This window comes from Amblyomma maculatum, chromosome 9, assembly GCF_055883805.1.
Source record: "Amblyomma maculatum isolate TAMU_Amacu chromosome 9, ASM5588380v1, whole genome shotgun sequence".
NCBI classification, from domain to species: Eukaryota; Metazoa; Arthropoda; class Arachnida; order Ixodida; family Ixodidae; genus Amblyomma; species Amblyomma maculatum.
The window spans coordinates 15500479-15515099 of NC_139352.1; the positions used below are offsets into that span (position 1 = coordinate 15500479).

A 14621-nucleotide genomic window follows, 5' to 3' on the forward strand; every position below is an offset into this window, starting at 1 on the left:
GCTGGCTGTTCAGTTAGTGCAGAGTCTTGCTTTGTTTCCTATAGTGCCTGCTTTTTCTTGGCGGTGCTTTTTTTTTTTTTTTTTTTTTTTGCGCAGTTCTTTTCCTCTGTTGCAATAAGTGCTGCAGGGCAGGATTTCTCAAGCAGGGCTCTATAGGATACCTGTGCTACCCAGGGGGCGCGCTTAAAATCAGACACACCAGCGCCGCCTGGTTTCAAAAGGAGCAAGAGTATAGTAGGATGGAGCTTGTTGGAACTTGTCGGAACTGCATCGCTCGAGCCGCTCGAGATGCCGCGACAGCTCAAAACAGGTTTTTGCGTCGCCGCAGCAGAAATCGAAAGAGTTTTCGCTTGCATGTTGGTGGCGCATCCCTCCGTTGCATCCACAGCTGTTTGTATGAGATGTTCGTAAAAACTGTTTAACTGGTTTGTATGAGATGCAGGCTTGGCACTGTTGTAAAGGCTTATTTTTGTCTAGCGTTGTGCATTCTTCCTTGACATCATCCCTTGTCACAGGTACCGGGAGGACATATTGGGTCGGGGCATGGTTGGGGGCCACTGCCAGCTGGACAGGGGCTCTCTTCGCCTTGAAGGTGATCACAAGAGTCCCCTGCAGTCTTGGTGGGTTCTTGCACTGCCTTATATACCCCTTTGGCTGCTTGCAGAGGGCAGTCCCTGCGAATTTTGGAAACAATTTGAGGTGATTAATTCATCACATCCTTAAGGATGCCCTCTCACCTGCGCACAACTGTTTTGAACTAAACCAAGTGGAACTAGTATTACCATTTTAAAACAAAAGGGATACGCACAGCAAATCTTGGCTGCATGGTTTCTTCTTTGTATTGGTATCAGTATACTGAGGTGTGACACAAAAGAAACGAGACTAAGTGTGTAGCTTAAAAAAAAGAGTGGAATTGTAATGATTGAGTGGGTTCTCAGTGGTCAGACTGTTACTGCTGATTGAAGTATTAAAAAGACTTCGTGAAAAAATTAGGAAAAAAGGTCACAGTTGTGGAGTGATGGATGGCTGTTGCACCAGGACAGTGCACCGCTCACATGACCCTATCTGTCAAGCAGTTTCTGACCAGCAAAAACATTACTGTGATGGAGCATCCTCCTTATTCACCTGATTTGACTCCATGCAACTTTTTTTATTTCCTAAAGTTAAATCTTGCTTAAAGGGAACCCAATTAACTTAATTGGAAGAAGGTAATTACTGAGTGCATAGTACAACTAGGCAACAGCACAGTTAGAGAAGATACCAGTAAATTATCTATGCTGACGAAAGATTTGGTTGAGAGACCCCAAAGTATGAAAGCCTCAAACCCAACAGGCAGGGTAGAACTGGCAGAGCTAACAAAGTTGATCAATTGGTGCAAAGGGTCTGACATAAGGAAGTGTAACATGGAGAAAATCGAGCATGCTCTATAGAACTGTAGTAACCTTAAAGCGATGAAGAAGAAATTGGGCATAGCGCAAAAATCAGATGTATGCGCTAAGGGACACGGTGGGCAATATCATTACTAATATGGATAACACAGTCAAAGTAGCCGAGGAGTTCCCTACTGACCTATACTGTAGCCGAAGTAGTCAGGACATTAATGTGATTGGCAGTAGTGAAGACAAATTAGATGTTCTGCCAGTAACGAAGGACAAGGTTAGGAAAACCTTAGAAGCAATGAAAAGGGAGAATGCAACTGGGGAGGATCAGGTAACTACAGATCTGTTGAAGGATGGGGTGGATATTGTACTAGAAAAATTGGCCACCCTGTATACTTAATGCCTGGTGACATCGACAGTACTGGGATCATGGAAGAACGCAAAATTATCTTAAAGGGGATGCAAAGGACTTGTAAAATTACAGACCAATCGGCTTACTATCCCTTACGTACAAGGTATTTAGTAAGGTTGTTGCTAATAGGATCAGGGCAACCTTACACTTCAAGCGACAAAGAATTAAGCAAGTTTTCGGAAAGGTTACTCTACTATCGATCATATCCATACTATCAATCAGGTGATAGAAAAATGGTCTGAATATAACCAGTCATTGCACATAGCCTTCATTCATTACGAGAAAGTTACTGTACTATCTATCATATCCATACTATCAATCAGGTGGTAGAAAAATTCTCTGAATATAACCAGCCGTTGCACATAGCCTTCATTCATTAGGAGGAAGCATTTGACTCACTCGAAACCTCAGCAGTCATGCAGGCATTGTGAAATCAAGGTGTAGATTAGCCGTATGTTAACATATACTGGAAGATATCTATAGTGGCTGCACAGCAACCATAGTTCTGGTTAAAAATGTAATAAAATTCCCATAAAGAAAGATGCTAAACAAGGAGGCACGAGCTTGTTTAGAGGAAGTATTCAGAGAATTGGAATGGGAGCAGTTAGGGATAAAGTTCGATGGAGAATACCTCTGCAATCTACGATTTGCTGATGACATTGCCTTACTAAATAACTCAGGATAAATTGCAAGGAATGATGGATGACCTAGATAGCAAAATAAAAAAGGTAGGCCTCTCAATTAATATGCAGAAGACTAAGGTAATGTTCAGCAGCCTCGAGAAGGAACAGCAGTTTACAATAGGTAGCGAAGCACTGAAAGTGGTAGGGAAATATGTCTACTTTGGACAGGCATTAACTGCAGATCCAAACCTTGAAAGGGAAATAACTAGGAGAATAATATTGGGATGGAGTGCATTTGGCAAGTACATGCAGATTATGACTAGCAGCTTACTGGTATCGCTCAAGAGGAAAGTATATAACAGTTACATCTTATTTGTACTCACCTATGGGGCTGAGATGTGGAGGCTAACAAAAAGAGTTCTACTTAAGCTGAGGACAACTCAGCTATGGAATGGAGTGGTAGGTTTAACATCAAGGGGCAGTAAGTATGAAGAGTGGGTCACAGAAATAATTCGACTTAATGACATTCTAGTGGAAATCAAGAAGAATAAATGGGCTTGGGTAGGACACGTAATGTGAAGAGAGGATAACTAATAGTCGTTTAGGGGAAAAAATTGGGTTCCAAAAAAATTAAAGCATAGGAAGGTGTGGTAGAAAGTTAAGTGGGCGCCTGAGGTTAATAAGCTCGCAGGGGTCAAGTGCATGCAGCTAGCACAGGACCGGCTTAATTGGAGGAATATGGGAGAGGCCTTTGCCCTGCATTGGGTATAGTCTGGCTGATGATGAAGACGACATTGAAATATGGTCTACATTGAATAGTGAAAGCGTGCAGAGCACTGACTGAACATATTGATCGCACTGTAGTCCGTAGGATGCTTGATGTGAGAAGGGTGTGCCTGAATTGCGTCGCCCGAGCCCCGATCACATTTCGCACGTGAAGCTGCGTTGGGCTGCAGTAGATTGTGTGATGCTAGGAACAGGACGCATTGCTTGAGGTAATCTTCAATCTGACGGCGGCCGCAAACTGCCGCTGTGTGGGGAAGCCGACGTTCGCACAGATTGTGTCATGCGGTGAAGTAATCCAGCTGACCCAAGCTCCTACCAGTCTTGCTTTGCAGCTGAAGCCTTCTGCATAGCCAACCTTACTTTAATCGGGATATCGGATTAATTTGTTTATATTGTACCGTTAGCTTTATTAGACCTCTGATGGTAGTTTATGGCTAATTATACAGATTGTCCTCCGTGGAAACTTCGATATTTAGTAGCAAGGCCTAGTGACGTGATGGGGATGCTGTCTGTACGTTAGTGGGTGGACCTTCCCTGAAGGAAGTGCAGTACATTCGTACTTCTGTGCTACAAAAAATTTTATCTGTCTCTGCATTTCATATGTCAAAGGATCTGTATAGTGAACTGCTTCGCAATTTACTTCCAGGTTGATATATGTATTCGGAATTGGCCATAACTGAATATCTCGCTTAAGCTGTTCCACTTTCATCAGCCAACAAAAGGCTGGGATGCGGGGGCCAGGCAGTGGTCATGTAAGGTACAAAAGAGAAAACTGCCACGTAATTGGTTTTTTATTGTGTTAATTAGTTACGATGATAAAGCCACCCTGCCTCAAGGGCTGGAATTGCAAAAGGATGGAAAAAAAGCAGGAATTATTTCGTAGTTTATTCATGCTTCACTTGTCCTGTATAGTGACCTTTGACATTGCACTGCAATTTAAACCAAAACACCGTGACAGAAAAATTCCGTTCTGAAATATTTAGCAGTCTTTGTTTTTTTTATTGTTATCTGTGTAGCAATTGTGGGGAACGATCTCCCCTCATTCTTTTTAAAGTCGGCTTTCCCCTGTGGTAGTAACTCTAGCTATCATGAGATGGCGTCAGCGTCGTGGCAGCACAAGCGCCACCCCTGGCTTTGTGACTGCGGATGCGGGAAAGTAGGAAGCTTGCTTGGGCATCAGGAACTTGATGCGAGCCGGCGCCCCGACGCATTCTCGCGGCACTCCGTAGTTGCCAGCGCGGCGAAGCCTTGCGTGACTTTTCCCGTCTGGTCGCCCTGTCCGGCCTCAAAGCTTATCCCCTGCTCTAGTGTGTGCGAATATTTGCCCGTAGCCCTGCTGGTGTGTCGGACGACCTAGATACACTATCGTGTTTTATTTCTAGCTGGCGTTGTTGTTATTGCAGCAATAAATGCCAGTTTTTTGTCAGCACGTGTTGTTCCTATGTTCCCAAGCACACGGCCCTCAGTGGTCGATGTGCGCTCGGTATCCCACGCGCTCATTGGGTAGGGTCGGCGATTTGGACTGTCAGCCGCGACTAAGCGAGGAAAACACATTTATCCCCCTATTACAACCCCACACAATGTCTTGCAGATCATTACAAAAAGAGAAAAAAAAAATGCAGCCAAAATTTGATGTTCTTCTTATTGCAAGCACACTGAAAGCAGTGGACTGAAACAGAAACTCTGTTCTTGACTTAAAACAATGCTGCACTTGATGCAGTGATGGCTTCACAAGCATTACTGCATTCTCTTCATGAAATAACAACTGGGAGTGTCGATTCTCTTTATAAAATTTCTTAGGCGACATAGTACAAGTGCCAGATATGTTTGTGGCATCACAAATGCAGTGTTTTCTATAGGAATAGTCTGAATTGAGATGCTATGAAAGACAAATTGAAAATTAATATGCTTGGGCATGAAATTCTGCAAAGCTAGCAAACAAAGAAAACTAACAGAATTAAAAAAATAGCCTCAGTAAATGTTTGTTATGAATTTGTGAGCCTTGAAAAATCGCAGCTCTGTGCAATTCTTGCTGTGGGTAAAAGTAAAATATATGTGGATGTCTGCTCAGCTGTAGAGGGCAATTGAAAGGCAGGAGGGAATTGGTTTCAAGAATGGGACACGTTCCTTTTCTTCTACTTGAGTGAATTTTCCATCCTGTTTATGTGGTGAAAAGGAGTTTTGCTGAGTAGTTGGTTGGGTAATTCAGTGCTTGCATTTGACAGTGATAAGAGCCAGTTAAAAGAAAATGATGGTTGATGATGGTTGGGCAGTGTGCATCTTGTAAAGGTAACTTTTTATGAGTTACTTAATTCAACAGGTAAAGTATCGACAAAATGATGATGATGGTGATGGGCACAATTAAGGTGAACTAATGCTGAGAGTCAGTATTCAGCTAAATGAAATATTCGGCTTAATGTTGGTCATAATTAATGATAAGCAGTGACAGATGACAGGTAATGAACACGGCTGTGGGCACGTCTTGCAGCATTCCTACGCAGTCGGTGTACTAATCAAGCAGGGAATTTATAACAGCAGTTTGCGGGGCACAAGCGCGGGAGAAAAAAGGGTCTCAAAAAGGGGTCACTCATTAGGAACTCAGTCATATTGAGACATGGCAGGGAAGAACCTAGGGCATGTCCTTCCTTCCCCATGAGTGCTCTCAGGATGGCATACTCTCCGACAGGTTTGCAGAGCTGGAGCACTTTGAAGAGCTCCCGGAACGGGTGACTGAGGGAGAGGGCTGCGACATCATTCTGGACAGGCCAACCATCGTGATGAAGCTTGATGCCAGTGAGTGCTACTGGAGCTCTTGGCACAAGGGATTCTGGGGAAGGTGTACTAATTGGTAATAATTTTGTGGACTGAAAGTGGTCTGCAGCAAACATAAAAGTTGGAGGGATGTGTGCTCTGTCTGCCGCTTTGCCCTGTGCTTTAAATAGCACAGATGCAAGGAACTGTGCTTGCTGTACAATTAGACTTGGAAGGGAAAACAATAATGCAACAAAGCAGCGACAGAACATTAATCAGAGGGATAAAACAGTCTCGGCACTTTTGATGACGAAGCACCAACAAAAGCCAGAACTTCCCTAATGACCAGGGACTCGACAGGAATTCGTCTAGTGCGATGTCCTGCTCTTCGAAGTGACCACCAACTTGCAGCTGGGAGTGGGATGAGTGCCTCTCAGTTATGTCCAAAAATGTTAACACTACATGTAGTCAGGCAGCTACACTGGGTCAGGTGGGGCCGTAAAAGGATGTTCAAAGCTTATCCAGAAGAGTAAGAGCCGTTGCCTTGTTGCTGTCCTCACTTCCTGCATGCTTGCTTTTGTGGAATTCAAGTGCATCAATGATGGCCGACTCGGGCCAAGTCTGTAGCAGCCCGCATGAGTGGCATGAACATTGAATGTACTGAATTTTGATTAAAACATGATTATGTCTCCATAGCTAGTGCTCATCATCTGCATCATCGTGCATGCAGTTGTCATTGATACTAAGGCAGTAGCCTTTAATGGCTCAAGCTCGCGGATCGTGTCCGTCCATCCGTCCGTAACGCGGAGGCGGTAGCTGGCAGCTGCCATGGCTGAGTACTAACTGGACGTAGGGCTTCCTGACAGTACGTTTGGCAGGAGCTGCCAACTTGAGCCTGTCCTTTTATATGGGAGGGTGATATCAGAATAAGCCTGCCAAGACCCTTGGATTCACGTTGTCCCTAGGCCACGCAGGCACGTTCATATGGTTTGGATAAAGCGGGGCTTTATATGTTGGCTGGTAGCTTACGCTGTCGCGTCGTCGCAAAGGTGGGAGTGAAAACAGAGAAGAAGGGGTGCAGTAGTGGAGTGCTTCGGTCTACTGCACCATAGATACTTTCGCCTCATTGCAGTTTAGGGATGTAAAGTGCCCCATGGAATGTTCTTTCATTCTGGGCCTCTGTAAAAAAGCACTACACAATTCAGTGTGATCTGCACATCCATACTGGATACACGAACAAAGTGCAACACATAGGGAAGTACTTGCAGTACAATAGAATCTTGATGGTGTGATGACACCTGATATGAATTTTGGTGTACAATTGATGACATGAACACACAAGCCGTGGTCGCACCCTTGTACACTGCGTGATACCTAGGGCACATCGTCAATGCGGGGGCGCTGGTTGCATGGTACGCGCTGCGAGTGGTAAGTGGGGTTGTGCCCACCGAGGCCCACTACTGACGTCATGAGTGTTTGCGTACAGTTACAACTGAATCTTGTGAACCATGAACAGGTGTGTGGAAATGCATTTTCTGTGGTTCATTTCGATGATACGAATTGTGGCTCCTTGGTGTTCATAATCGAGATTGTGAACCACGAACAGGTGTGTGGAAATGCATTTTCTGTGGTTCATTTCGATGATACGAATTGTGGCTCCTTGGTGTTCATAATCAAGATTCTGCTGTAATAGTGACTTTCAGCCTGTTGGCTTAGTGTGGCTGTGCTTATGTAAAATAGAGCACTCAGTGCGAAGTTTTCTTTTTTTTTCGCTTGGTCATGGCTGTTGTTACATGCAGTTGTTCATGCCAAGAAATCTTATTCTGGTGCTTGCGGCTCCCGCACATTCAGTGAATCCTTTTGCTTCTTAAGTGGAGCACAACTGTGAGTGTTACATATGAGAACTGCCCATAAACTGTTCAAGGGTCGTGCATCAGTAATTTACGAAGGGTAAAGAGTTCGTATATCTGTGGTCCCCACAGCAGACCTCTCAAATTTAAGCGGTACTAGAAAAGGCTAGGAACTTTTCATTGTGCGCTATTTTCATTTCTCTCTTCTTCCTGCATTTGTTACCCATACATTTATTGGCACATACAGTGGGCCAAACAAGAATAGCAGAACAAGCTCACTTTCTTGTTTGTTTTGCTTGCTTGGTTTTGCTTGCTTCATGGCGTGTCAGTTTGCTCCATGGAGGGGCAGTGCTTGCCTCAACTTCTTGATTCGGTCAGGTCAGCCGTGTGGGCAGTTGTCCTCAGGACTATAGGGGATTCTAACTTCACATATCCCTGAGATGTTTGGTCATGGATGGGGCAGCAGCTTTCTTGTCTTTTTGTGACAACAGTTCAAGACCCCTTTGAGCATTTTTATTGTGCAAGAAATGTCATTCGAGCGACATGGCCCGTGCAAGCAGTTTTTAACCATGAAAACAGCTGCTATAACGTTGCACGAAACGGCCAGTGAGGTTCAATAGGAGTTCAATACAGCGTATATCCTGTTGTATGAAAATTTTACTTCACTGAAAAGAGGTGTCGGATACGTGGTTTTCCACGGGAACTTCCAAGTGGTGTAGCAGTTCCTTTGTTATGTATAAAATTTGTTTGTTTACAAGTAGTTTAGAAGCATAGAGGTCTGACTAATTTTCTCTTCTAATGTGTTAGACCTTGGCTTTGTGTGATGCTTTTGTTACAGTTGTCAACATGTACCACCACTTCTGTGACTTCCTCAACCTGTATCTGACATTGCACTTCAACAACAGCTTGGCTGGCGATTTTGATGTCCTCATCTGGGATACGGTGAGGCTCACATGCAGGCCAGTGCTTGCTTTGCTATCACAGTAACAAAGCGGTGGAGATCAGCTATCATGTGGTCAGTGCTTTCAGTGGTTGGGCATCCTGATTTTTGTTGCTGGGCTTTTTTCCTGATTCAGAGGCTCAGCAGTCAGTTAGTACATGTTGAGCAATCGATATTATCTGATATTATCACTTAGAAGGGCAGAATATTGGGCAAGTTGGTTGATACGCATGGCTAGCAAAGTGTGATAGGAAATGCGGACGACCCACAGAAAATGACACGGACAGGCGGTAAATGACGGTCCGTGAGAATGACGGTCCTTGTCGCCTGTAGTAGCGCCTGCCCGGGTCTTTTTCTGTGTGTTTTCCACATTTCCTTTTGCGTTTTTACCAGCCATGCCATATTATTACATAGCTGTAGCATGAGGGAAGCAGGAAAATGGGCCATTTCATCAAAATGCATACTGTTCATTGGTCAACTCGTGTCCTTAAAAGAAATTGAGCTCAGCCACACATGTGATAATAATTTTGATCTGAATGTGCTGAATCTATTGTCAGTGCTGTTCTTCAAGTTTTATTATGACATTCTTTTTACTTCCCTTGGATTTCTTATTTGTTCAGAGACTGGTGCGAAACAAGTAGTAGAAGTTAGAGTGTTGTTCAGCGAAAGTCAATTAACGCAGCGTTTGAAATAAGAAAATTGGATGAAATTGCAGCTCACGTGCATTTCACTCACCCACTGCCAAGATTGGGCGTTAGAACTATGCCTGGGACATGTGCAGTGGAACCTTGCAAGCAGTTGCTGTCCTAATGGGGCTTACCATAGCCTCATGTTTTGATGGCGTCGTCATTCTGCAAGCGCAGAGCACATTGACCTTCTTGTTTCTTGTTTATGGCACTTAGTTTTTATTTTATTCCAGTGCTTTTTTTTTCAGTTTTTTTTTCTTCCTGTCTGGAAGGCGTACAGTGCTCGGGGAATGAATTTTATAAAATGAAAGAACTTAAACTTCAAACTAAATGAACTTGATGGGCGAGTCAAAAGGCAGCACCCAGTTTTGTTTGGCACTTCAAATCTGCTGCTATTTTGGCACCGTTTGCCCTAACTAAATGTTCCTAGAGCAGAACAACAAATTAAATGTTATGATTTTAGGCATCGCCATGATCTATGCAACGAATGGAACAGAATGAAAACAAAATATTTATTTGCGTCACATGGCCCCTTTCCGCTGTACTCAAAAGTCAGAACATTCACACATTGTGGAATGATCGAGGATCTTCGCTAACTGTCACAAATGTCTAGTGTTGGTGGTGATGAACAGTGGTCACCGCTTGGAAGGTAAATGGGACAAAATTGATGGATTTCTGCGACAGTTTGTTGCTCATACTTTTCTCCTTTCTTGTGGGCAGAAATGAATTGGCATATGATACAGTTTATAGTTGCCCTGGTGCAGCTGCAGTGGAACCTCATGATTTGAAGCCCTTTAGGCTACTTAAAATACTTCGGTATCGCGAGTTTTTGAATTATTCAAAATTGGAGGAAAGCAATAAAGGCTACCACTGCATTGCTACCACTGCACTGAACAAAGCTGGGGTTGATGTTTAATGAATGATTCTTTCCGCTGAAGTATAGCTCATTTAGACTCGGCTGTGTTTGCCGTGCACTTTCGATCGCACAAAAGTTGGTCACATCAGTTTTGACATGTTAAGAACATGGTCGCACATTACTTTCGATGTAACTCGGGCTTTTTGCCAGTGCTGTCCAACTCTGATGTTCTTGACACTCTCTAGGGCAGTGGCCAATTTTGATACGCTTGGCTAGGTGTACAGTGCAGCTCTAAAATGCAAGGGTAATGGTCGGCTGAAAGAGTGACAAGATGCATGTGTGCATGCTCTCTCTGGCCAATCTGAGGGCAGCCATTACCTGTTAAAAAGTTACTTGGCAGCTAGTGATGTGGTGCTGTACGTTTAATACTGACAAGTAGGACACAGTGTGCACGAAATAGATGCTGTGCTCTCTGTCAGTGCAGTCTGAGCCTGTCTAGAGCCGCCAATGAGCTGTGGAGGGTCGATGTGGCTTGTGCGTTGTCACCGTGCTGGATGCGAAGTTTTGCTGCTTTCCTTGTGATGATATGTTGGGCATTGAAGAGTCTGATGAGGCATCATGTTGCACAAGCTGCATGACACTGTGGTATCAGTGGAATGCAGGCACTTTCGAGTTTGTAGTGAGAGTGGCAGTACACTACAGGTCTATTAACTAAAGAAGCTGCTGGCTCCTGTAATTGTATGAATGGCATATTATCTGCATATTAATACTTGTCAATGGGGCCTTGACGCATAAGTAAATTAGCAAATTATAAGTAAATAAACAGTATAACTATAAGTAAATAAAGTAAGTATAAGTAAACAAAACGAAGTTGGGATCATAGTTTTTGCTATATTTCTCTTAATGCTTCCATGACTCTGTTCCAAATGCCATGCTTGTTTTGAGCACTGATTGTCCAATTGGCCACATAGCCTGGTGGAACAGCTTGAATGGTAGTGAACAGGGGTGTGCAAATACTGTGATGCTTTTTCAGAACGAAATTAAAACGGATCTAATAGTGAAAGTACTAAATTGAAGTTCAGTCGGATATTTAAGTGATAATTTGTTATTTGCGACTATTATTCACGAAACATTCATGAAAATAAGTAATCATGGCCAAGATCGAAACTTAAAAGTCACTATAAGTCATGGAGTTACGGTAGCTGTTGAAAAATGCAGCCCCAATCACCGGATATGAAAGAGTTTCCCACCCCAAACTTTTGCTGAAAATCAAAACGTTTAAAAATCCTAACGAAGGGGTTCATCTTGTACCTACAAAGCCAGTAGGTCGGGAACGAACCCGGTGTTTTGCTGTAGGTGAAATGAAGAGGCGAGGTTGAAGATCCCCAGGTGGTTGAAATTGCTTCGTAGCCCTCCACTACAGCTCCTCTTTCTCTCTACCCACTTTCACTCCCACCTTCCTCCCTTCCCTTACAAGGGGGTTCAGGTGTCCACAGAAACAAGCTCAGGTGTCTGCAGAAGCAAGCATGATAGATACTGCGTCTTTCCCTTCCTGTGAACCAATTATATTATTGAAATAGACATGCGTAGATCTAGCTTACAACCTGTGATATCTGGTGTACTTTAGGGCAGTGTCCTAGGCCCCCTTTTATTTCTTATTTTTGTTAATGATCTGTCAAATCTGGTTTCTGTTCCTATAAGATTATTCGCCGATGACTCTGTTGTCTATAATATCATAGAAGCTTTGAGAGATCAAATCAAATTACAATCCAGCCTTGAAAACATAATGAAATGGTGTCATGACTGGCAAATGGTAATCAATCCTATAAAATTAGTATGCATGTTTATTACAAGAAAGAAGATCCTGTAATTTTCATATATAGTATCCATGGCAGAGGTCCGAGGGGTAGAGGAGCACAAATATCTAGGATTAGTATTCAGAAGCGACTTGTGATGGATAGACATATAGTAGAGGAAATAAGTAACAAGGCAAATAAGGCGCGTTTTGTTGTCTAGGCATAATCTACATGTCGCTACCCCTGAAATTAAAAACTAAGCCTATACAAAACTGGTTAGACCTATCATTGAGTCCGCGAAAATAGTCAGGGACACTTACACAGAAAAAAAATCGTAAGAAACTGGATAGGATTCAAAGATTAGCTGCTCGATTCATCTTCAACAAATATAGTCGTCTTCATTTCTTGGTTTCCACTTCTGTAATGGCCCTTCCATAGGGCTGGCAGTATAAATAAAGAGAGAGAAAGAAATAAAACATCAAGTCAGAAGGTTGCCTCTATGGCCATCATTTCATAAGCGTAAGAAAATTTCTCTTGCCACTGAGGGTGAACAGCAAACAGACTAGCTTTATATCTTGGAACATGACAAGGATAGGATTTGAGCCATGAAAGCAGGGCCTTCTAACCTAGAAGAACACTGAAGAGCCCACTCTTCTAAACCCCACATGTATGATCATTATGGATGCCGGCACGCAAATGGACCACGTTGCAGTGCTTGACCACATAGAACAGTCATGGCAGCATGGTGTGCAGTATCAGACTGCACCTTGTCTTTTGAAACAGACGCCAAAAAAAAAAAAATGTTTTGGTTTAGCTTGTGGTTAAACCTGTAGTTACACGATAGTAATCAGCATGGCTATGCTTAGGTTCGGCTTGAAAGTAAAGACATGGCTTTTGCACATATAGTAATTTACTCTATGTTCAGCTTTATTTATGCCATAGGCGAATCACTTCACATATAAGCACCCCTTGCCTCTCGTCGTTGACCATTCTCATTAGGGTGTAGAAGATTGATTGATTGAAACACATTTATTGACAGCCCTGAGTCATGAGTAGTATGACATTGTCTCTAAGTTGAAAACTCTGGGGCACACCGCTGTCACAACGTTCGTGCGAACCTTCTGTCCTAGCAACTCGCTGTTTTCGTTCGCTTCTATCAACTACTGAGTTATCTGTCTTCTTCTTTTCCTTCTTTTTTTCTTCTTTTTTCTTTCTTTCTTCGCTCTTCGGACAGGTACGGCGAAATGACACGACTGTGGTCAATGTAGCTCTCGCTACAAAAAGAACAAAAAACAAAAGCTCCCTTTTTGAATGCTGAGCTCATTAAGGGAAAACTTAGAGAACTTGAGAACAGATTCGATTTGCATTGAATTATTTTGAATATGCACTTCTCATGTTCGGCACTTTTGTGCACGGCTGGTGATGAGGTGTGCCCTTGCTTTGCCCAAGCCTGCTTGGAATGCTGTGCCATATTAAAGCCAATTGTTAGGGGGTCTGCGCATTGATGTCTTTGATTTGATTTTACATGGCCATGTGTGAAAGGGCAAAGTATTGCACAGTAGAACTGTGGTCTTCTCTCCAAGCTTGTCTGATGAAGTGCCTTGATGTTGCAGGTCCCATACAGGGGCACATTCCTGCCAGTATGGTCAGCTTTTCATCAGGGTCAGCTGAGGAGTCTGTCCGAGTTCAAGGGGAAGAAGGTGTGCCCTCTTTCTGCCACTCTGTTCTTGTAATCTGCTGTTTGCATGCTCAATCTCTGGATGTACAGCAACTTAGCGGATGCATATTGCCGTAATGTTAATTACTTACTGGCGCTGCCATATAGTCGAGCTCGGGAAACTGGCACGCACTCGTCTTCTTCATTTGGAGAGCTCGCTTGCTAGCTGGTTAGCCACCCATGCCTTCTTTCTCCAGTGCTTGCGCTTTGGTGCAAACCCACCTACTTAGTTCTACCGGCTCTTGTGACATTTTGGTGGAGCTTGTGGGGTACATACCATGTCTGGGTGCCTTCAACGCCCAGCTACACACCGCGGACACGACACCTGTGCTCAGGGCGAGCCGCCACTTGAGAGGCTTAGTTCCCGAGTGTGGTCCTCTTGTTTCCTCACTGCAAACCATGAAGACTTTGGCGGCAAGCCAGACCACTCAGCTTCCTGTGAGTGCCCAGCCGCTGCTTTTTCATGCTCCACGTATGCCCATGCCATTTCATGGCGACAAATTTGAGGACGTTGAGGACTGGTTGACCAGCTATGACCAGGTCGCTACGTTTAATGCATGGGACAAGGAGCGCAAGCTGCGTGATGTTTATTTTGCATTTGAAGGCACTACGAAGATGTTCGAAAACCATGAGGCTACCATCATCACCTGGCAAAATTTCCAGTGGCAGCTGCTCGAAACGTTTGGCAACGATGCAAGAAAAGAGATGGTTGAACTGGCTCTACACTCCCGGGCGCAGTGGCCTAATGAGAGCGTCACCATGTTCGGGGAAGAAATGACTTGGCTTTTCAACCGCGCGGATCTGTCCATGTCAAAGGCAAAGAAG

The 14621-nt window shown here is 43.8% G+C and overlaps 1 protein-coding gene and 1 long non-coding RNA gene across 8 annotated transcripts in view; one reads left to right on the plus strand and one right to left on the minus strand.

Moving 5' to 3' along the window:
• Eogt (EGF-domain O-GlcNAc transferase) overlaps positions 1-14621 on the plus strand; it is a 48339-nt gene that overhangs the window by 11856 nt on the left and 21862 nt on the right. For all 6 annotated transcript variants that reach the window (XR_014700597.1, XM_084578257.1, XM_084578258.1 and 3 more), the window contains exons 6-9: positions 516-620; positions 5887-5993; positions 8640-8743; positions 13693-13779. Coding sequence is in view for 5 of the 6 variants with exons in the window: in XM_084578257.1 (XP_084434383.1) it covers positions 516-620; positions 5887-5993; positions 8640-8743; positions 13693-13779 (403 nt within the window). In the remaining variant the exon portion in view is untranslated. The remainder of the gene's footprint in view (positions 1-515; positions 621-5886; positions 5994-8639; positions 8744-13692; positions 13780-14621) is intronic.
• LOC146178419 (uncharacterized) overlaps positions 536-14621 on the minus strand; it is a 71903-nt gene continuing 57817 nt past the window's right edge. For both annotated transcript variants that reach the window (XR_014700599.1, XR_014700598.1), the window contains one exon: positions 536-674. This is a non-coding gene — a long non-coding RNA (uncharacterized LOC146178419). The remainder of the gene's footprint in view (positions 675-14621) is intronic.